The following is a 22347-nucleotide window of genomic DNA, read 5'->3' on the forward strand; positions in this document are numbered from 1 at the left end:
GAAAGATCTATTTTGGACACTCATTGTGAAAAAGACTCATCTTCCTGAGTTCAAATCTGTCCTCAGACACTTACTAGATGCGTGACCCTGGGCAAGTCACTTAGCCCTATTTGCCTCAGTTTTCTCATCTATAAAATGAGCTGGAGAAGGAAATGGCAAACCAGTTCAGGATCTTTGCCAAGAAAACCCCAAATGGAGTAATGAAGAGTCAGACACAACTGAAACAATAAACAAGCCTGGAGAAAAGAAGATTGGGGGGAAGCATGATAACTATCTTCAAGTATTTGGAGGGCTGTCGTGGGTAAGATAATAAAATTTGTTCTGTTTGGCCCCAGAAGAGCAGAAGGTAGAAGTTCCAAGAGATGTAAGAAGGAATTGTGTAACCAGGGGAATGCTGGTAAATATTTAACAACCAGCTCTCTGGAAGGGATGGGGGCAGGTATGGTCAACACACTTTAAAGTTTAACTTACATAATAACATTTTCTTCATCACTTTCTTAAGTTTAGACAAACAATACATCGAACCCTGATTTGTAGCATTTGCCAGTTTTCGAGGTGTAAATGTTAACACTGAACATTTCACAATCAGCTCTTTCCATCATATCCCTGTTTGTATCAGAGCTGTCCAGCAACACATTGGGCTGTCTTGGGACCTAATGAATTCATTTCCCTTTATTCAGAATATTGAAGTGAAACTGACTCCACCTCCTCTGCACTCCTTCCCAACCACCCCAGAGATGTCCACCCCAAACTAGCTCTGGGGTTCTGTAATTCCAACACCAGGTAGACCGGGCTGGATGGGGTTTGAGCAAGGGTACGAATTAGAAGGGTCCCGGTTGGCTGCCTGAGGAGGCTGAGTCAGGCCCCGGTATCATCAGGTGGGCAGCCTAGACGGGATTTATCCGGGACACTTGGTGGCTGATGATGTCAGCAGGGCTGAATCACTTGGATTACTGAGGATGAAACATCTTTGAGGAAGTTTTCCCAAACCCAATGAGGAACAGGTCAGGATGCGATCTTCACACCAGAGTCGGCTCGGGGTTGGGAGAAGCTGAGATGTCAGACCTGGAGAGAACCTTGGAGGTCAGTCCAAACCCCTTCATCCCACAGATGAAGAAACTGAAATGGAGAGAGACCCAAAGCCACAGGAGCAGTAGATATGGGAGGCATGAATGCACGCAATGTTGCGCCACGGGAGAGGTGCTGGATTTGGGCGGTCAAAACCTTCATTCTGAGCTCTTAGGCTCAGTTACCGCCTCCAGATCTCTAGCATTTCTCCTCTGGACTTTAAAAGATGTGGGAAGGACCTCTAAAGCGGAGCTCTAAATCTGTCAGCTAGGGTAAGGACTGCAAACGCCAGTGTGGAAAATGTCCCTGGGAGCTGGAACCTCAGAGTTCTCTCTGGGGTTCCAGGACACCTGGATTCCACTTCAGCAGTCTGTTTTCACCAAGCTTTACGCCCTTGGCGGGAAACCGCGCTCCTTCCTCTGGGCCTCAGTTTCTCCATATGGAAAACGGAGCCAGGACTGTAAGAACAGCTTGGAGGGCCATGGAATGTTTGAGTGAGGATCAGACTGCAAACCTAATCCTAGATAAGCCTAGGCGGATCGCGTCTAAACCAGGGCCCTCAGCAACTCAGCCCTCCCCATCCCACCCGAACCAATGGGCACGTGCGTGAATCCGGGAAGGCAGAGATCGGGGGTGGGCGGAGCTTCAGCGGAGGGGCAGGATGTTTGGGGGTGGTGGGTGGCCTCTCAGAGGGTCCGGAGGGTGTGGGCGGGACATCGGCAGAGGGGTGGGTCCTAAGGGTGGGTGGGCGTGGTATTGTAGGAGGGGAGGGGAGCTGAGAGTAGGGATGGGGCGGCCATAAAGGCGGTCTCGGATCCGCGGTCGGAGGTTCCTGTCCATTGCTGTGGCTGCTGGGCCCTCGCGTGGTGGGGGGGCCATGGCCACGGTCACGATCGCTGCCACTGCGGTGCGGGGCGGCTGCAGCCACGGGGTCCTCAGCCTGCTCTTCCTTCTGCTGCAGGTGAGCGGTCTCGTTGGGGTTTGGGGACACCTCTTTGTTCCAGGGGAGACACGCGGAGCTGGGAGAGGGTTGGTTCCTTTGCCTGTAACTGCCCGCCCCCTTCTTCCCCTGCCCCGGAGGTCGCTCCGGAGTCTTGGTTGGGACCCTTACTCCTCCGATCTGGGAGGCGGGGCGGGGGCACTGGTGAAGAAGGCCGCCACTGTCCGCTCAGCTCCTCCTTCCTCCTCTCCCCCCACCCCCCGCAGGTGGCAATGGACAGCGCAGATGGCAGCTGTGACCTCGCTGACCAGTAAGTCTGAAGGACTGCCCGGCGGGAGGGGGAGCCTCTCCCTACGTCGCCCCTTCCCCATCCACTGTTCTGGACTGAGCTGTCCGCCCCGCTTCTCAGCACACACACACCCCTTTCTGGATTCAGGGTTGGAAAAGCCCTCTGGGATTGCCCCCCACCGCACCCCACCCCACGGCAGCGTGCAGGTCACCAAACTCCACAGCTGCTTATCCCTACAGAAGCAGCTAAAAATAAACAGCCTGAAAGCAGTGGCCCCCTCCCAATTCCCTTCCCTGCTATCGCGCGCACACACACACACACACACACACACACACACACACACACACACACCCCAGACTCCACCACCCCAGCGCTGAACTGGAACCAAGGGGCTCCAGTAACACCCCCCGCTTCCCCACTAAAGTCAGGTGGGGGTCCTCTGGACTGAGAAAGAGGAGACAGCTCTAGCTGGGTGTCAGTTTATTTAGGGGATAGGGGAGGGGGTTACTAGACTAGGCTTTCTCGTTGGGAGAGGCTATGATATGTGGGCCCCTGGTGGAGGGGGGAAGAGCAAGGGAATAGCAAATCAAAGGGGGACCCTGAAGTGAAAGGGGGGAGGTCTAATGAAGAGAACCACTGCCCTATCTGGCCTTAAGAGGCAGCTCTGGAGGGTCTTGGAAATCCCCTCCCAAATACATCAGTTGTATTGAAACCCAACCCAAGCCAGCGGCCCAGCCAGCTTCTCCTCCTTCGAAGAGACTTGCCCCAGCTCGTATGGGCCCTGGCTTCTCCTTCCAGGGCCTAGGGTGGGGTCCTAGAAGGCTTCCCAACCCCCCTCCCCACCCTAGGCTGGGGCTCTAATTCCAGTTTCAGGTGAATCCCCCTTCTCTCTGCCCTTCCAGGTGCCCGCCTAGTGCCAGCTGGACCAGCCTGTGGTATGTCTGGTAAGTGCAGAGCTGGGCAAGGAGCCCTCCACAGAGGCAGAAGGACTGGCCTAAGCCCTGAGCTCCCCCGGCCGGTTGGACTGGTTTGCCCAGGGAGGGACACCTCTGCTGGCCTGGCCCAGCCCAACCAAGGGGATCTACCTGGAAACTCTGAGCTTCCTGAAACGGAGCTAAATGGGGAGGCCTCACCTTGATGCAGCCCCCAAAGGACAAGGAGTTGATTCAACCAATCCCTTGTGCCAGTGGATATTAAGCATCCACAGAGAGTCTGGGAGAATGGCTTCTATTAACTAGCTGAAGGTAGACCAAGATCCCTATCTCTTCATCTGGGGCCTTATATCCCAGCCCCAGGTTATGTATACACAATGGCTTAGCTCGTTCCCACTTGTCCCATCCACTTCCCGGAATCCACCAGCAGTTTGTGAGTGGTAGGCACCCAGCTAGGTACTGGAGGTATACACCAAACATGAGTTTAGAATCCAATTCACTCGCAAGTCGTGGCATCGAGATCTTCCTGATGTCATGGTTCTCTTCGAGAATGAAGGACAAACAACATGAGTTTGGAAACCATCATCTTGAACCGCCCTGTCAGGCAGGCAAGGCAGGAGTTCTTGTCTCCATTTTACAGATGTGAAAACTGAGGCTCAGAGGAGGGAATTCTCTTACTCAGGGTCACACAGCCTAGAAAGCAATGCAGCTTGATTTTAATCCCAGGTCCTCTGACTGAATTCAGGCTCCTTTCCAATACATTTAGACATCATAAATCCTGACTTTCTCGTTTTATAGATGAGAAAGTTCACACAGATTTTGGAGACGACTGAGCCGGGACTAGAACCCATGTCTCCTAACTGGTTTTTTTTAATCCAATGTTATTTCCACCTTAACGAGTGCCAGGCAGGGGTGGCATTGCTCAGAGACCTGGCCAGACCCTCTGATTTCCTCCCCACCCCTGCCCTGGGGGTTTTATCTTACTTGCTGAGAAGTAGGGAGAGAGAGGAAGAGGTTACTGAGGAGGCTGAAGCTGTGCACCTCCCACCCTAGGAAGCCGAAGCGGACACCAGATCCGATTAGAAGGGGCCAGGCCTCCATAAATGCAGGGAGCTCTGGAGCCCAGTGCTAGCAGGATGGCCTGGCATTCAGGGCACAGAGCTGATGCCTGGCTTCTCCTAGGCTGATCCCCCCAACCCTGCCAATAAAGGACCTTAGCTGGCAAACCTGAAGAGATGTCCCAGGACAGCCCGCACCCCCCCACCCCCCAGCCACGGCCCATCCAGGCCTGCTCACATTCATTCCCAGGCCATAGCTGCTGGGACACAGTAGGACAGTTTTCTGTTCCAAAGTCATCTCTCCTTTCTCCAGCTAGAGGTAAGGAGGACCCCATCTAGGGGCATCTCCTTCCCTTGGGACCAGTCAATGGAACCCAAATAACTGCTAAACTCTAGGGTCCTCTGCTCCTGGCCCTTCTTACCCTTTCAGCCTCCTTCCTGTATCTCCGCCTGAGGCTAGGTCACCACACTCTGCATCTCCCTTAGGGTATGGCAGGCAGCCTGTGCCCAGCCATGCCTGTCAATTTCGCAATTGATTCCAGGGCACATCTTGTTCCTGAAGGGATCGTGTGAGCAAGGCTTGAGGTCATAAATGAAGCCTGGAGACAGCTGTCCCTCCCCATCCCTCCTAGGGAAAGTCAGCTCCTTTCAAGCCAGGGCAAAGACCTTTTGGCAGCTGATCACATTTATAGAGTGCTTTGTCCTCAGGATACCCTCTGCAAAGTCAGTGATGTGTTATTCCCGTTTTAGAGATGAGGAAACTGAGGCTTACCAGAGTTTCTCATCCAGATGACCTGGATTCAAATCCTGCCCCCATTAGTTCCTGTACAAAGCTGACCTAGCCATTTAACCTTCAATTTATCATTTTTTCAAAATAGATTTTTAAATTTTTATTTTCAGTTCCAAATTTTCTCCCTCTCTTCACTCTCTCCCCTACCCATTGAGAAAGCAAGAAATACATCCCCATTATATATATGAAGTCATGCAAAATATATAAGCGACTTAATGGTGCAGGGGATAGAGTGCTACGCTTGGAACCAGGGGGACCCAAATTCAAGTCTTGTCTCAGATGCTAACGATGTGACCCTGGGTAAGTCACTTAACCCCTCTCAGCCTCAAATGACAGGGTCAGTGGCCTCCAAGGGTCCTTCCAGCTCGAAATCTCTGAGCCTGAGAAACAGAAGGGGAATTTGGACCCAGGTTTTCCCAGCTCCCAGTCCATGCTCTTGGACTATACTGCTATGCCACTTCTGCAGCCCAGGGTGTGGCTAGGTATATAATCTTATCAGTGGGGAGAGCCTTTGTGGGATACTGTAAACTGACTAAGACTATGAACTTTCCCATTTGGCTCTGAAGAATAAGCAGATTCCAAGGCAGTTTGGTCATTCTCTCAAAGGTACCAGGACAAAGACACCACCTGAAAGTGCCTTCCAGCGCCTTGGCTCAGAGAGTCACAGGAGATCACTGATGAAAAGGAGCTTTGGCCCCATGTGCTAAGTACAGGAAGGCTGGTGCTACTGGATGAAGGAAACAGGGCTCCCTTTGGACCCCATCAAAAAAGAGAGGGCCCGGAGGCTCGCACCCAGGTCCTCTGCCTCTGCAGGGGCTGTTGGTGTGCTCAGTCCTTGAAGTTAGAAGAAATAACTGCAAGATCACAAAATAACAGCCAGGAGAAGCCTCAGAGGTCACCTTCTCATTTGACAGATGGGGAAACTGAGGCCTAGGAGGTTGAGATCCATTCAGGGTGTCACAGGTAGTGACAGCAGATATGGGAATCCACAGCAGTGGATTCAGCCTTGGGCCTGAAGTTAGGAAGACTTGAGTTCAAATCCAGGCTCAGAGACTTACTAGCTGTGTGACCCTGGGCAAGTCACTTAACCTCTGTTTGCCTCATCTGTTAGATGGAGACAATAACAAAAGCCTCTACCTTCCAAGGGTTGTTTTGTTTCTTTGGGTTTTTTTTGGTTTTTGGCAGGGCAATTGGGGTTGAGTGACTTGCCCAAGGTCACACAGGTAGTATGTGTGTCAAGTGTCTGAGGCCAGATTTGAACTCAGGTCCTCCTGATTCAGGGCCGGTGGTCTACTCACTGACCCACCCAGCTGCCTCCCAAGGCTTGTTCCAAGGAACAAATGAGGTAATATTTGTAAAGCCCTTAGCAGGGTCCCTGGCACTCGCTTGCTTCCATCTTTACCGCTGTGTCCTGATGCCTCTGGTGAAGCTTGGAAGAAGCTCCCAGAGCCTGGAGAACCGTAGAGAGTAGTGATTGTACGTAGCTAAGGCTCAGGGCTGTTCCTCCTCTTGTCCTGACCCTTTCCCAGCCCCTCACTCTTGTCTCCCCCCAACGCACAGGCTGATCCTGTTGACCGTGTTCATGCTGCTCCTCTGCGGCATCCTGGCCAGCTGCATCAAGTTCTGCTGCCACAGGAAGCAGCTGCCCTCGCAGACAACATTCCCCCTTCCCAGGCGGCCCTACGACCTGACAGTCATCACTGTGGACAACGACAGCACCATCCACAGTACCGTCACCTGTGAGTGCCAGTGGGTGCAAGGCCAGAGGCACGGGGGCGGATCGCAGGGTCCTGGGGTCCAAACTTGAGGACCTAATGCAGCCTCGAGGCCGAAGGCACCCCACCTCTGCATGTCAATCAGAGTCTAGATCTGCCCCACTCTGATCCTTTTTCAAAGGTGCTTCTGTTTCCAGCCTGATCCCCCCCTGGAGAAACAGATCTTCTTTCTCCTTGGCAGGGCCGGACTTCCTTTCATTTAATCTTTAAGTTCGGAGAGGCAGCTTGGCTTTGTAGTTAGAAAGCTGGAGTTGGAGTCCTGAAGACCTGGGTTCAAATCCCACCTCAGACTCTTAACTGGTCATCCTGGTCACTTCCCTTTCTCTGGGTCTCAATTTCCTTCTCTCTAGGATGAGAGAGTTGGGTTAGGTGTCTTCCAAGGTCCTGGTAGTGTTTAATCTCACAGTGCACAGGAGGGAGGGGAAGAGAAGCATCTTTTTTTCCACTCCAATGGGAGCCTCTAGATCTGGAGTCCCAGCATTGGAAGGAGGAGTCAAAGGTGGCCAGCTCTCAGTCTGGGTCATTTCTGGGCTTAAATCCTTGGTGTCAAAGAGATCAAGAGATGATGAACACCATTGTTCTTCCTGGATAATAATTAGTGAGAATTACAATGCTCATTTTTCTAATGCTTCAAGTTTTCCAAAACCCTTTCCTGGCTGTCGAAAAAGGTGCCACAAATGTTTATGAAGAGCCTGCTATGTGCTAAGCTAGGGCAGCTAGGTGGCACCGTAGTGCATAGACTGAGTGCCAGGCCTGAGTTCAAATCCACCTCAGACACTTACTAGCTGTGTGACCCTGAACAAGTCACTTATATGTCATATATATATGCATACACACACACACATATATATATATATATATAAAACATTGTCTCTTAAGGGATGAGAACTTAGACTACATCCAGTCTAGTATTCTCATGTCTTAAGTGATGTGGGAGCAAACCCCAGACCTGGAGTTAGGAAGACCTGAGTTCAAATCCAGACTCAGACACTTAAGTAGTTTGAGACCCTGGGCAAGTCACTTGTCCCATCTGCTTCAGTTGCCTCGTCTGTCAAATGCAGCTCCCTCCCAGGGATGGTGAGAATCAGATGAGATAGTTTTTTAGAAAGTGCTTCGCAAACTTTGAAGTGCTATCAAAATGCTATTACTGTTATTAATTATTATTTCTCAGAAGGGGAGAATAGATTTCGACTCTCCTCTATAAAGTGACTAAATAACCTTCAAGGTTCCCTCTAGCTTTGACCTTTTGATCCTGTGATTATATAGTGGGTTAGAGGCAGCTGTGGCACAGGACCTGAAGCTGGCAAGACCCAAGTTCAGATTCTACCTTTGACGCTTACTAACTGTGATTATGTCAAACGGTCGCAGGCTTAGCGCTGGAAGGGAGCTCATCTAGCCCACCCGCCCCCACCTGACAGCTGTGGAAACTGAGGCTGAGGAAAGGGAACTGATTTACCCAGGGTCCTCAGTATCTGAACTGGCATTATGTGACTTGACCAGTGTCTTGGGCTGAACAGTAAACCAAGCATTTATGAAGCTGCTGCAGTGTTGGGAGTGTGTGCCGGGCAATAGAGGAGATGGGAAATTTAGTCCAGGCTCCCTTTATTGTCCCCACCCCTCACCGTGGACCTTGGATTCTAATCTAGGAAGGGCGCGGGGAGTGGGAGGAGAGGGGGGACGACACTAGCTAGTATGCTGTAATATAGAATAGTACCTGGCAGATGCAGGTGGGTGGGGGGTGGGGCTGAAATGTTCCCCGAGGTTCAAAGGAGAAAGTTCTTACAGTTTTCTGAGAAGCAGGGCCTCACAGTGGAGGTGTCCTTTGATTTGGGCTCTTCCTCCCTCTTAGAATGCCTAGTTTCCTTCCAAGTTCAGCCCAGGGGCTGCCTGCACATGGCCTACGCTCATTCCCCCACCCCTGCTCTGAAATTAGAGTCATAATATGTTTTAGCACCGGAAGGGACCCCCTCATTTTGGAGAGAAAGAAACCGACTTCCAGAGAAGTCACAGAGATCTCAAGCAGTGGAGCAGGATTTGAACCCAGGCCGCCTGACTTCAAAGACAGTACTATTTTCCCCATGGCACCATGCTGCCTTTCATATCACTCCAATTACTTTTCAGTTTTTCTTTTCTGCTTTGACCTGTAATCTCCTCAACATGGGGAACTCCTGGTGAGGAACGTCCTTCAGCAATATGTAGTCTTTTGGGGGACACTGAAAAGCATAGTGACTTATCCAGGGTCACGTGTGTCATAGACTGGGCTTGAACAAAGGCTCTGCTTGGCTCTAAGGCCTGCTCTCTACCCATCCCTCCACTGGCACTTTTATGTGTTGTCTTACCACATTAGAATGAAAACTCCTTGAGGGCAGGCATTGTCTTTTTTTTTTTTTTGCTTCTATTTTTATCCCTAACATTCAGCCCAATGACTGACAGTATGTGCTTGATAAAGACTGGTTGCCTTGTTAACATAGTAGGTGTTTAATAAATGTTTAAATGAAGGAACAGGCATTTATGGAGCACATACTATGCGCATGGCACCTTACTATGTGCTGGGAATATAAAGACCCAAAATGAGAAGGGCTTGCCCTTGAGGATCTTGTATTCTACAGGCTTTAAGTGGTGGGGAGGAATTCAGCAGGCAACAAAGGGTAGGAGAATATTCTGGACATAGGGAACAGCCAGTGGACAAAGGCCCGGTGGGAGAAGATCACAGGCCTCATTCAAGGGGGAAAAGTCTGGCCCTGTAAAGTTTGGCTGGAGTGTAGAGTTAATGGAGGGTACCAAGTAACGTGAGAAGTCTGGAAACATCACAGGGTCAGGACAAGAATGGAGGAAGGGCCTCAAATTTAAGGTTTCCCTGAAATTGTTGGATGTTGACTTGGCTGGCAGTAAAGAGCCGTGGACGATTAGAGAGTTGCATCTTTTCTCATTTTACAGAAGGATAAAACAAAGTCTATCAAGCAGAGAAATGGCACGATTTGCCCAGAGTTCACATAGCTGGCATTTAAAATCATCACGCCTGCTACCATATCATGTGGCCAAGCCTGGTGCCCATCCCTGACCCCGAGAGGATGACAAGGCTGGCTTAGAGCCAGAAGAGACCCCCCCAGAGGTCGGTTAGTCCAACATCCCCATTTTACAGATGAGAAACTTTGAGACCCAAAGAGTTTAAGTGACTTGTCCGAGGTCAGTGTTGGAACCAAGATTTGAACCCAGATCCTCTCACTCCCAAGTTCTTAGCCTTTTCTACTATTAGGTAGCCAGAGTGAAATGGGATTAATAGAGGAGGATTTCTTGGGGGAGGTGAGGTTTGAGCCAGGCCATCAGAGGTCTCTGGGCTGGGTAAGGTTATGCTGGTTGAAATCTGTTCAGATGCCATTGTCTGAGTCTGGCTACACCACTGTGGCCCCAGGTTGTATCTAACTTCCTTTGCTCTTTTCTCCAGCTTACAGCTCTGTGCAGTACCCCCTGGGCCCACCCCTGCCACTGGCGTTTCGGGAGATGGAACCGGGCACTGTGTCCCCTCCAGCCTACAGCCTCTATGCCCTGGAGTTGCCCCCCTCCTATGAAGAAGCCATTAAGATGGCCAAACCAGGCTTGGAAGGGGCTCCGCCCTCCCAGAAGGCCAGCCAGAGCCCAGAGCAGCCTGAGCCCTGTGGGGACTTGCAGCCTAGGGAAGAGCCAAGGCCAAACCCCACCCCAGACCCTGCAGAACCCCAGCCATAGCCCAGGGGCAAAAGGGGCTTTGGAAAGAGCCGCCCCAGGAACCTTGAGGAGCAGTGGGCCCAGGAGAGCGGCCGAGGTGGGGGGTTGATGGATGCCGTCCTTGATGTCCCCACCTCTGGCTTGGGGCCAGCTCGGCGACCTTCTCTCAGAAGGGGATCTGGTGACACCCGAGGAGCAGGCTGGTAAAAATAGCAGATGGCCCTGACCAGTCCAGGCCTCCCTCCCCAGGGGGAGGAACAAAATGTCCTGGGCTCCACTCGCCTGACGTCATCGGAAAGGAAGAGGGCACTCGGGCCCCCCACCTGGGGGCTGTCAGTTCTGGCCAGGTCAAGCCAGGCCAAGGAGGGGGAGGAGGGCCTGTCCCCCTGTACCCTCCCACTTGGCAAGAGTGATCTAGGAATCGTGTGAGGCTGTAACCACTGGCTGTGTGATGGTCACAATCTGCAGAAGAGCCTGGGAAGGCGAAGATCACCCGGAGTGGAAGGCCCCAAGCCCACCCAGGGGGCTCGGGCTGGGGGAGGACTCTCTGGACACCAGCAGAGACTTTCCTGGCCAGAGTGGGGAGAGGCTTCCTCTACCCACCCACCCCTAGCTGGCCAGTTGTGGGATAGGGGGATGTGGAGTCTGGGTCCTAGCCCCCCTCCACAGGAACCGAGAAGGGACCTTCAGACACCGTTTACTCTGACCCAGGCTTAAATAGGACTTTCCCCTTTGGTGGGCCCAACAGATGGTCATCTGGCCTTCAGAGAAGGGATGGGGACATCTCATTCCCTCTGCAAATCACCCATTAAGTGACAGAAAGATTTTCTTAGCATTAAATCTAAATTTCGCCTTTTTATAACTTCCCTCCATAGCTCTCCAAGGCCAAACAGGCACATGTCATCACCCTTCCATGTGATAGCGACTCGGATGCTTGGAGAAGTTCTTATGGCCTCCCCTCCCCACCCCAGGGTGCCCTTCCCCAGGCTAAAAGTCTCCTTTTTCTTTGATAGCCATCCTCATGTGGAATGGACTCAAGACCCTTCCTCATTCTGGCTGCCCTCCTCTGGTCATCTGGGCCTGATGCTGTCCAGCACTGAGGTGGAGGTGGGGCTACAGGGAGGCCTCTGGGGGCAGGGGGCAAGGGGTGGGCAGTGAGAAGGAGTTTCTTAGGTTTCGTGGTCGAATTAACTGCTCCAGTCTAGTTGTCTGCTTTGATTTCTATGGCTTTTTTCTTTGAGGGGGGGGAAAAAAGTAAAGTTTTGAGGAATTTTTCCTGTGCCGATTGAGTCTGGAATGAGTGGTGGTGGGCCTTGGCCTACCCGGGGAAGGAAAGCAGATGTGTTGGGGCAACAGTGTTCTCTCTGCTCTCCATCCTTCTCCCAGTGACATGGATAAATTGACAGAACATTTATTAAGCACTTACTGTATGCCAGGCACTATCACAGGTGGACTCTTAACCAGCAGCTCACCCAGATAGCACGTGACAGAGGTAGGATTTGAACCCAGGGCTCTTTCAACTCCCCCAAATCTGTGACTATACAATGGGAGAGCAGAAAGTGGCGTAACAGAAGGGGCCCTTGATGTGGCTCAGTGGCCTGGGATAAGAAAGACCTAAGTTCAAATGTGGCCTCAGACATTTATGAGCTGTATGACCCTGGGCAAGTCACTTAACCTCTGTTTACCTCCATTTCCTTCTCTGTAAAATGCGGATCATAATAGCACCTACTCCCAGGGTTGTTGTGAGGCTCAAATGAAATTATATTTGAAAAGCACTTAGCACAGGCACTGGCACGTAGTAAGCACCATATACATGTTAGCTATTATTATCATCCTACCTTTGATGCTGATGGACATGCCGTGTGACCAGGGCCCCAGAAGGGGTGCCTTCCTGCCTCTGGAGGGTCATCCATGGGTGAAGGGAAAGGGGATCCAGGGCGAACGCCTAGCTCTGCCCTTCCTACCAGGGTATGGTAAGTCATGTCACCTCTGCCATTTGCCATGTGTGTGACTGCCCCCAGCCTCCATGTCCTCATTTATAAAATGAGAGGGTTAGACTAGACAGCCTCTCAGGTCCCTCTGCTCTAAATGGACTAGGCGGTCCCTCTCAAGTTCATCTGCTCTGAATGGATCTGCTCCCACTGGCTGAGTCCAAACTCCCCACTTTACAGGTGAGCAAAATAAGGTGCCTAGGGGGAAGTGTGACCCCTCCAGGTCACAGGGAAAACTGACAAGCTGGAAAGTGAAGATTGCTGACCAGGAACCTCCGAAGCCTGCCCCACAGCTGGCCATTCAGCCCCTGCCTGAAGGCCTTCGGGCTTCCAGGGAGGACAGACAGCCTCCTATCAAGCCTGAATCTGCCTCAGAAACTTCCATCCTCGGTTCATGACCCAGTAACCGCTTCGTTTTCCAGACAGGGTGGGAGCTTGGACACTAGAGGCCAGGGAGCTAGCGATGGGAAGTGGTCAAAGGTTTCTCTCTCTAGCTTTGCCTTCCCCACCCCCAGCCCTGGGCCCAGAGTTTTTGTTTGTCCTATCTTCTCTCCCCATTGGGGGAGGCAGGAGGAGGCTTTTAGGGAGGGGATGGTAGCACTCTAAAGCTAATGGAATTCTGAAATGGCGGTGGGCATAGGATGGGGGAGGGCAACTGCACTAGCCCCTCTGACAGCCACTGGGGGCTCCCGCCTAGTTCCCCCAGAGCTGAGGCTGCAGGGGAGCCCTTAACAGATTGGGAGGGGGGAGTCAGAGCAAAAGATCTGAGGAAGGAGTTGGGGTGCAGGAAGGGATTTCTGAGGCTCAAAAGAAAGTCTTTATGAAGAAAATTTATTAAACGGGTTTGCAGGGGAAGGGTGCTGTGTTGACCAATCAGGACCCAGGCTATCCATCCATCCCTACTGGACCAGCTTAAAGGATTCTCCAGTCATCATGGCCACAAACTCTGAGGGCATGAATTTGGGAGTCAGAGATCATTCCCACCCCCTAGAAGGGACAATAGTCCTTTGAACCTCAAATCCTCCCCACTCATTCTGTGGCAACATTGTGAGGAGGGCTAGGAAGGAAGCTGCCCAGATCTGGATAATCTACTTCCAGCATGAGTGTGTTCCTAGTCGACAGGAGGAGCAAAGGCAGCCCACCCACAACGATTGAATGACCAAGGGGCAGTGGAATGCCCCCTTACAGAGGTGCATTTTATTTGGGTCTAAGATCTAACTGGGAAATCCTCCCAATCCCCTTCGATGCACCCCAAGAACACCCCTGAAAGGTAGCTGTTGTCTCAATCCTCCCCACCCCTATGCCAACAGGGGAGCAGGGAGGGGAGCCGAGCCAGCCAAGCTTGGAGCTCAGCTTCCCCGTCCCAAAACTTCCCTCAATGTTCCACCACTGAGGAAGCCAGGAGAAAAGATTGTGGCCTCCCAGAAAGGAGGGGGAAAGAGAAGGACCAGGACAGAGGGACAAAGGCAGAGGACAGAAGGAAAAGGAGAGAAGGGAGGGGACAGGCAGAGAGAGATAGAGAAGAGGAGGGGAGGGAGGGAGGTGCGGGCAGAGACCAAAAGGAAAGAAATGGGGACAGAGAGCAGAGAGGGACTGTGGACCAGGACAGAGGCAGACAAAGGAACTAGGAGAGAGATGGGGAGCAGAGTCTGGGACAAGAAGAGAGACAAAGGCAGACAGACAGGAGAACAGACAAAGGACAAAGACAGAGGCAGACAGGGAGGGACCAGGAGAGGTGGGGGCAAAGGCAGGAGAGTCCCGGACAAGGAAAGTGACGGGGACCGAGTCAGAAACAGAACCAGGGATGGAGAGACAGAGACAGAGGAAGAGGTCCAGACAGGGATGGGCAGATGAGAAAGGAAAGGACAGGTGCTGAAAGGAAGAGAAACAGGGCTGAGCTGTCCCTCCCCAGCCCGGGCTGCTGCGTTGGGCAGAGGTAGACCCGAGAAGGGGATGGGACTGCAGCATCCCATCCTCACCTGCCCACCTGCTCCCATTCCCAGGAACCCGCTCCCTTGGACCCCTGGGGCCTGGCCCTTCTTGAGCTCTGATTGCCCCCTGCCGCCAGGCTGGCGAAGGGCAGCCTCCCTGCCCGTGCCCAAGCTGCAGGTGGAGCGGCGGTGGGGCGGCTGGGCACTTGGTCGGGGAAGGGCAGGAGGCGCATCTAAAGTCAAGGGTCTCCTTGGGTTGGGCGATCGTGCCCAATGGGGCATGGGGGGAGGGGATGAGGAGGAGGGCTAGGTCCTAACCTTGGGTCCTGGGGACAGTGGGAGTGGGGGAGCACCTTTACCTTCATAATCAATGGTTCCATCTCCATCTTTGTCGGCCTCTTTCATCATCTGCTCAGCCTCCACCTCATTAAGGGGTTCCCCAGCATTCATGAGCACGTACCTAACACAGGGGATCCCCCCAAGCCCCACAAAGCTGAACCAGGCTCACTTCCTCCAGGAAGGCTTCTTTATTGTCCTCCCCTCCCCTCCCCCTCTGCCGAGCTCCCATTTATGTAGCCAGTGACCAAACAGGGTTTGACCCTTCTTACTACCCACAGTTCAGCCCTCAGACTAGGGGTTTCCCAAGAGTAAGGGACTTATTAGACTGCACCCCACCCTCCAGAGTCATGTTTGTGGGCTCCCTGAAGGCATGGCTGTGTCTCCCCGTCAGCACAGAGTTTCCCCATTTAATTTCCTCCTCCAAGGCCTTCATCCCCAGTACTAGTGAGACCAAGCTCACAATATTCTGCTGCCTCCTCATTCCTATGTAGGATCCCCATGCCACCCCGCCCCCACCACACACACATGCACACACACACACACAAAGGTGTCTCACTTGAGAGTGTCCCAGTCTATGTAACCTTTGGCCTCCTTGTCAAAGACCTTGAACGCTGCTCTCAGCTCAACGTCCTGGTTTTTGCCTTTCTCATGATAAATGCCCATCAGTGACAAGAAACCATCACAATTAAAGGTGCCTTTGTCTAAGAGGAAAAATCAAAGTTTCCCAGATGTGGACACGAGGCAGCCTTGGGGGTCTGTGCTCAATGAAGTGGCCCCAGAGCTCCCATCCCCTCTGAGGACAAGGACTGCTTCCCTCTCTCTCCCCCAGACCATGGGCTCCCAGAGGGCAAAGATGGCATCTCCTTCCTCAGATAAGGCTCTCTGAGGATGGGGCTTCCACCAGACCAGAGACACTGCCCACTCCCCCCGCAAGGGTAGGAGCTGTGTGTCTCCTGCTTCCCCCCTTGGGAACTCCCCAGGTACAAGGTCTATCTCCTCCTTTCAGAATGTGCACTACCTCCCACCTCAGACTGGTCAATGAATGGCATAGGGATGAGAGGGCCAGTGGGTACCCAGCCCAGTGTCCTCACTGTCTTTGTCCACTTCCTTGGCCATTGTCCCCAGTTCGCTCTTGGTGGGGTTGATGCCCAGTAGGCTCATTAGCCGTTCCAGCTCACTAGTCTTCACCAGTCCATTGCCCTCCTCATCAAACATCTCGAAGATGCCTTTGTATTCCTTGATCTGATCAGCTGACAGTCGGTCCGTCTACAGAACACCAGACCCGTGATCATGTCCAAAGTCACGGGATCCATTTCCCCACCTTTGAGGCTCCTTTAGCCCAGGTCAGGGTCAAGGTCAATGGCCAGGGTTCCAAGCTCTTTCCCGGGGCTGGGAATGTCTCTGGGCACCATCTCAAGGGCTCATGATCCTCCCTATTGGGAAATATTTCTTCCCCTCTAAATTCAATTAAACGAGAAGTGCTTTCTAAGCTTCTACTGCATGCCACTCACTGTGCTAGGTACAAAGATGCTTACAGGGAAGCACTTTTGTTGTTCTCCAGGCATTTTCAGTCATATCTAACTCTTCATGATGCCATTTAGAATTTTCTTGGCAAAGATACTAGAGCAGTTTGCCATTTCCTCCTCCACCTCATTTTATAGACAGGGAAACTGAGGCAAACCAGGTTAAGTGATTTGCCCAGGATCACACGGCTAGTGTCTGAGGTTTGATTTGAACTCAGAGATATGTGTCTTCCTGACTCCAGGCCTGCTGTTCTGTGCACTATGGTGCCACCTAGCTGCCCTAGGAAAGCAGCACCAGGTTCCAAAGGCATAGGTCAGAACCTCTGCCAGAGAAGGAAGCTGCCATCTCTACTCCCTGTACCCTTCTCTGAATCAGTTAATGTCCTCATCTTTCTCCCCTTCTCCCATTCCCAGAAACCCTAATGACTTTCCCTAAATGGGAGGGGGGCTGAAGAGGAGAGAAAGACATAGACATTCCCCCACCAGAGAAGGAGATAAGGAGCAAACCTCAACATGGAACTTTCTTGTACATCTCAGCTTCCAAGCATGGTCCAGGTCCCAAGAACTCCCAGAATCAGAAAAGCAGCCAGCTCTGTATCACCTACAGCTAACACCAACTCCTCCTGTACCTGCTCATTTGCTTAGACCCATCCTCCACTTCCAAGGAGAATGAGCTCCAAGACAAAGAAACCCAAGACCAGGACCTTTTCTGGGGAAGGCGAATCCAACCCCAAGACAAATGTAGATATTGGATTCTGCCTGGTTTGGGCATATTGGGCAAACGTTCTCTTCCACTTCCCTCTCTCTTGTCTCTCCACCCTCTCTCTAGATTCTCCTATCAGCTACCAATGGGCTTAATTACCATCTCTATGTAGATGACTTCCAGATCTATAAATATAGCCAGCCCCAGTCTCTCTACTGAGCTCTAGATTCGCATCACCAATTAACTGCTTGTTGAATATTTCCCACTGGATGTGCGGCACGGATCGGTGACTCGATGTGGCCAAAACAGAACTCATTATCTTCTCCCCCAAACCCTCCTCTTTCTCTTTTCCCTATTTCTGTTGAAGGCAGCACCAAAAAAACTCATTATCTGCCCCACCCCCAACCCTCCTCTTCCTCTTTTCCCTATTTCTATCAAAGGCAGCACAATCTTTCCAGGCACCCAGGTTCTAATTCAGTACTATTCACCATTTTCCTTCTCCCCAATGCATCATTGATATTCCTAATATCCCTTCTTAAATAGATGTAGCTAAGGCATTATAGTGCAGAGAGCACTGGAGCTGAATTTAAATCCCAACTCAGACACTTACCAGCTTTGTGACTTTCAAAAAAGACATTTGTAAAGCTATATGCCTGGCACATAGTAGGTGCTTAATAAATGCTTATCCCTATCTGTTCCTTTCCCTATAACTAATCAGTGGTCTGGTCTTGCCAGGTCTAGCCCCACAATACCCTTTGCCTCCATCCCCTTCTCTCCGCTGGATCTCATCCTTCTGCCTGTATTAATTGCCACAACCTCCTAAATGAACTCTCAGTTTCCAGTCTCTCCCTTCTCTACTCTCTTTTCCACATAGCTGCCAAAATGGTCTCCCTACCTCTCTGACCACATCACTTCTCTGCTCAAAAAATTCTGTGGCTCCCTATCACCTCTTGGATAAATTATAAACTCTCCTGTTTCACACTCTGGTTCTGTCTTGCCTTTTTCAGCCTTGCTACGCATGATCCACCTTCACACCCTCTATAGTCCAGTCAAACTGTCCTACTCGCTCCTCTCCTAAATCCCTTTCTGCTTTTTTAAAGTGGGAGAACATCCTCTCTACCACCTCTGTGACCCTCATCAGGCTGTTCCCCACACCAGGAGTGCCCTCTCTCCTCACCTTGGCCTCTCCCAGCATCCTTAAAATTTCTACTCATCCACCACCCAGTATGGAAGCCTTTCTTGATCCCCCTAGTCTTCAGTATTCTCTCTTTCCTCCACAATTTATCTTGTATATAATTAATCTATGCATCTATTAATGAATCTAGTAGTCTGTGTGGTTTGAAGATGCCCCCCCCCAAGTAGAAAGTAAGTTTCCTGAGGACAAGAAGTGTTCAATTTTGTCTTTGTATTCCCATCATATAGTGTTTTGCACCTAGTAGGTGTTTAATAAATATTTGTTGGTTTGATTAGATTCGAGGGAATGGGAAGGAGGATGTACTCTGTGATTTCTTGGGAACAGGGCACTGCCAATGGAGAGGAGACCAGCAATTATTCTATTTCTATTCTATTCTTGGGCCCAGGGTCACACAAAGGCAGGACTTGAACTCTGGTCTTTCTGCTTCTGAAGTCCCCTCTCTCCAGTCTACCACACAGTCCACCACCACCTGCCAGTGTAGGACTGGCCATCATGGGTCCCTTAGCTTAGAATTCTGACATTATTCCCATTCCGCATACCTTCGCCCCAGCCCCAGCCCAAGGGTCACTGCCACGTGGGTTTACCCTGGAGAGGATCACTGCATTCAGCCATACTCACCATGGTCCAGCTGAGTTCCGTGGGGCTGCTCCCGTGTCAATCCGGCTCAGGTTTGAGCAGGAGCAGAGAGCTGTGCTTTAGTCTCAGCCCGGGGCTGGGCACTGTCCGCCCCATTCATTCCCCTGGGGCTGGGGCTTCAAGGAGCCATTTATGGTTTGGGCAGCAGTAAGCAGGGGCCCTATTTTTGGACACTTATTCTCTCCTTGGGGCTGCTCCTGTCTGTCCCCTTCCTACCACCAAGATATAACCCTGATCTATATCTTGCCACTGGACCCAGATGACTCCGGAGGAATGAGTGAGCCTGGTGACTTTGCACAGTCCTCCCTCACTGAAATACAATTCACTTGCAAGTCATGGCATCGCCTTCCTGATGTCATGGTCCTCTTGGAGAACGAAGGCCAAACAATGAATTCTCAGGTAGGAGGTCAGTTGGTACCTTCCTCTCCTGCCTGTGACTCAGGGCTCAGGTCCCCAGACTGCCATAGGACAGGGCATGGACTTCTGGGAGTCTCTGTCCTAGTCAGGAACATTTCTCTCTCCTCTCCAGCCTCAGTTTCCCTACCCGAAGAAAGTGATGTTTCAGTTTAATTCAGCCACAAATGTTTTTTAAATATCTATTTGGTTCAAAGCAGGGAGAGGGGAAGGAGGGCAAGGAATATACAAACAACACACTTTCAAGTTTGATGTGTGTTATTAATATTTCCTCTATCATTTTCTTGTCTAGAGACAAGCAACAAAACAATAAGCCAAGCTCTGATTTGCAGCGTTTTGCCTGAAAATTTAACCCTTGGCCATCAAATTGGGTCCCTTGGGGGGGGGCGGGGATACAAAGACAGACCAAACAGAACATTCCCTTGCCCTCAAGAAGCTGACATGCCAGTAGAATTGTAGGGATACAACCTGCAGACTGTGAAATAAATATGACGTTATTGAAGGAGAGAGAGAAAACACTGACAACTTGGAGATCAGGGAAGACTTCCTGTAGGAGGTGGCAGCTGAGCTGCACCTTGAATGAAGATGAAGGGAGGTTAGAGTTCATCTGACTTCTAAGGTGGTTCTGGAGGGCCCCTGTCCTCAAGGAGCTTACAGTCTGATCATGGACACAAAATTCACACGTAGGAAACAATTACAGCGCAACGCCCGGCGCAATAAAAATGATAAGGATAATACAAAATAATAGCCGACGTTTATGTGACACTTTGAGGTTTGCAAAGCACTTTAATCATAAAGTTTATATATATTATAATTATAATAATAGCTAGCATATATAGCACTTAAAATTTTCTAAAGTTCTTTATAAATATTATTTCTTTTTATCATCACCTATGGAGGAAAGGCTATTATTATGCCTATTTTACAGATGGAGAAACTAAGGCACCCAGAGGTTAAAGTGTCTTGTCCCGGGTCACACACCTAGGAAGTGTCTGGGGCTGGATTTGAACTCAGATCTTCCTGACTCCAGGCCCAGCATTTTGTGCACTGTGTTGTGTCCAGTGGCTTCATTTTGTGTTCATTTATCTCATGTTGAACTTCACAATAGATCTGTGTTGTTGTTCAGTTGTTTCAGATGTGGCCCCATTTAGAGTTTTCTTGGTGAAGATACCAGAGCAGTTCGCCATTTCCTTCTCCAGCTCATTTTACAGATGAGGAAACTGAGGCAAACAGGGTGAAGTGACTTGCCCAGGATCACACAGCTAGGAAGTGTCTGAACTCACCAAGATGAGTCTCCCTGAATCCGGGCCTGATGCTCTATCCACTACATCACCTGGCCACCCCAATAAGACCATGAAGTGGTCCCTACAGGGGTATTAATGGCCCCTATTTTATAGAAGAGGAAACTGGGACTCAGACAAAAAAAAGTGTAATGGTCCATGGTCACACAGTTAGCTGAGAAGGCGATCTGATGTAGCAAAAGGCGCATTAGAGTCAGAGTGAAGAAAGACTAGGGTTTAAAAATCGCCTCTGGTGCTTATTAGCTCTGTGACTATGGGCAAATTATTTGGCTCTTCTAAGCCTCAATTTCCCCATCTATAAAATAGGGCCATCTGTATTTCACCCACTTATTAGGAGGGTCAAATAAGATTATTTCTACATTAGTGTGACTTATCTAGAGGCCATAAAATTATGAATAAATAAATTATATATAGAAAGTATATAGGTATATATATATATAATCTCTTTCTCTTTATATACTTTATCTCTCTGTCTCTCTGTCTCTCTCTCTCTCTGTGTGTCTCTGTCTCTGTCTTTTTGTCTCTGTCTCTCTCTGTCTCTGTCTCTGTCTCTCTTTCTCTCTCCCTCTGTCTCTCTCTTTCTCTCTCTCTCTCTCTCTCTCTCTCTCTCTCTCTCTCTCTCTTCTCATCCTCCCTTCCACCATCAATCTATATAAATTTCTGTCTGGACGAATTTGAAATCAGGTCTCTCCAGATAATATGGCCAGTGCTTTTTTTTAATCTTTTTGTCATAAACTTTTTAAAAATGTATGTTTCAACACATAAAGAATAAGAGTTATATACGAAACTGCAAACATCTGTTACGAACAGTTTGTTTTTTTACAGGCTATGTTCAATTTGACATGGTAGTAACAAAGTTGCCTTGTACATGTGGATCGCCTTCTGAACTTTCTTCTCTTCTGGGGAGTATTTTTTGCCAGAGCTCTTTCCACCACACCGCCCTTTCTCTCTGTGCCTCATTGGTTAGAATGAAGTGCTTAGCTGGGTGGTGCCCTAAGTTTCAGCAGACGAGGAGTCCACTGAGAGCTGGAAGTGACCAAAAGGATTAGCATGTGGCCAAGCAGGGGGAGCGATGCCAGCAGGAATGAGCCTGGGATATGGAATGGGAAGGGCAGGGAAGCTAAAGGGGAAGGGAGAAGGCGAGCAGCCCTCTAGAACAGACAATCCATGGGCTCATCTAGAGTCAGAGGACTTGAGTTCAAACCCTACTTCTGATGCTTACTGCTCGTGTAATTGGGCAAATTATCTCACCTCCCTGGTCCTCAATTTCCCCATCTGTCAAATGGAGTCTGGGGAGACTAAACACTTGGAAAATGCTAAAAGGAATGCAGATGACTCCTGTGGAGTCTAGACTTTGGCCTCTAGATAAATCAGACTAAAGTGTGAACACCCAACCTTGGGATTCAATGTGGTCCTTCCTCACTTTGGTTCCCTTATTGCCTTATCTCATGAGTACCCTAGCTCCTAGGGGGCAGTATAGAGAGAGTACTGGACTTGGAAATCAAGTGGACCTGGGTTCGCATTCTTCCTCTGACACCTACTAGCCGTGTGACCGTGGGCAAAACACTACTTACTTCTCAGAGACTCAGTTTCCCTGTTAATAAAAGTGCTCACCATGAGAGATAGAATGGGGTAGATTATCTCACATAAAAGTAGCAAGAAAAAGCAGTTCTAATGGAGGGGAAGAGGGGGCAGGTGAAAGGGAATGAGTGAATCTTGCTCTCATCGGATTTGACTTAAGGAGGGAATAACATACA

General features: G+C 50.4%; 2 protein-coding genes across 2 annotated transcripts; one reads left to right on the plus strand and one right to left on the minus strand.

Moving 5' to 3' along the window:
- Window positions 1–1828: 1828 nt before the first annotated feature.
- Window positions 1829–11838, plus strand: TMEM52 (transmembrane protein 52). The gene is made up of 5 exons (XM_036746575.1): window positions 1829–2029; window positions 2275–2318; window positions 3200–3241; window positions 6638–6816; window positions 10298–11838. The coding sequence occupies exons 1-5, from the start codon at window positions 1946–1948 to the stop codon at window positions 10576–10578; spliced, it is 630 nt and encodes a 209-aa protein (XP_036602470.1). The 5' UTR covers window positions 1829–1945; the 3' UTR covers window positions 10579–11838.
- A 1609-nt stretch (window positions 11839–13447) lies between these two features.
- On the minus strand, window positions 13448–16048 carry CALML6 (calmodulin like 6). Its single transcript, XM_036742668.1, has 4 exons — window positions 15910–16048; window positions 15375–15519; window positions 14839–14939; window positions 13448–13494 (listed from the first exon to the last, which is right to left on the minus strand). Exons 1-4 carry the CDS (start codon window positions 16031–16033, stop codon window positions 13448–13450), a joined length of 417 nt encoding a protein of 138 aa, XP_036598563.1. The 5' UTR covers window positions 16034–16048.
- Between the last annotated feature and the right edge of the window lie 6299 nt (window positions 16049–22347).

The sequence above is a fragment of the Trichosurus vulpecula genome, chromosome 2 (assembly GCF_011100635.1).
Source record: "Trichosurus vulpecula isolate mTriVul1 chromosome 2, mTriVul1.pri, whole genome shotgun sequence".
Taxonomy (NCBI): domain Eukaryota; kingdom Metazoa; phylum Chordata; class Mammalia; order Diprotodontia; family Phalangeridae; genus Trichosurus; species Trichosurus vulpecula.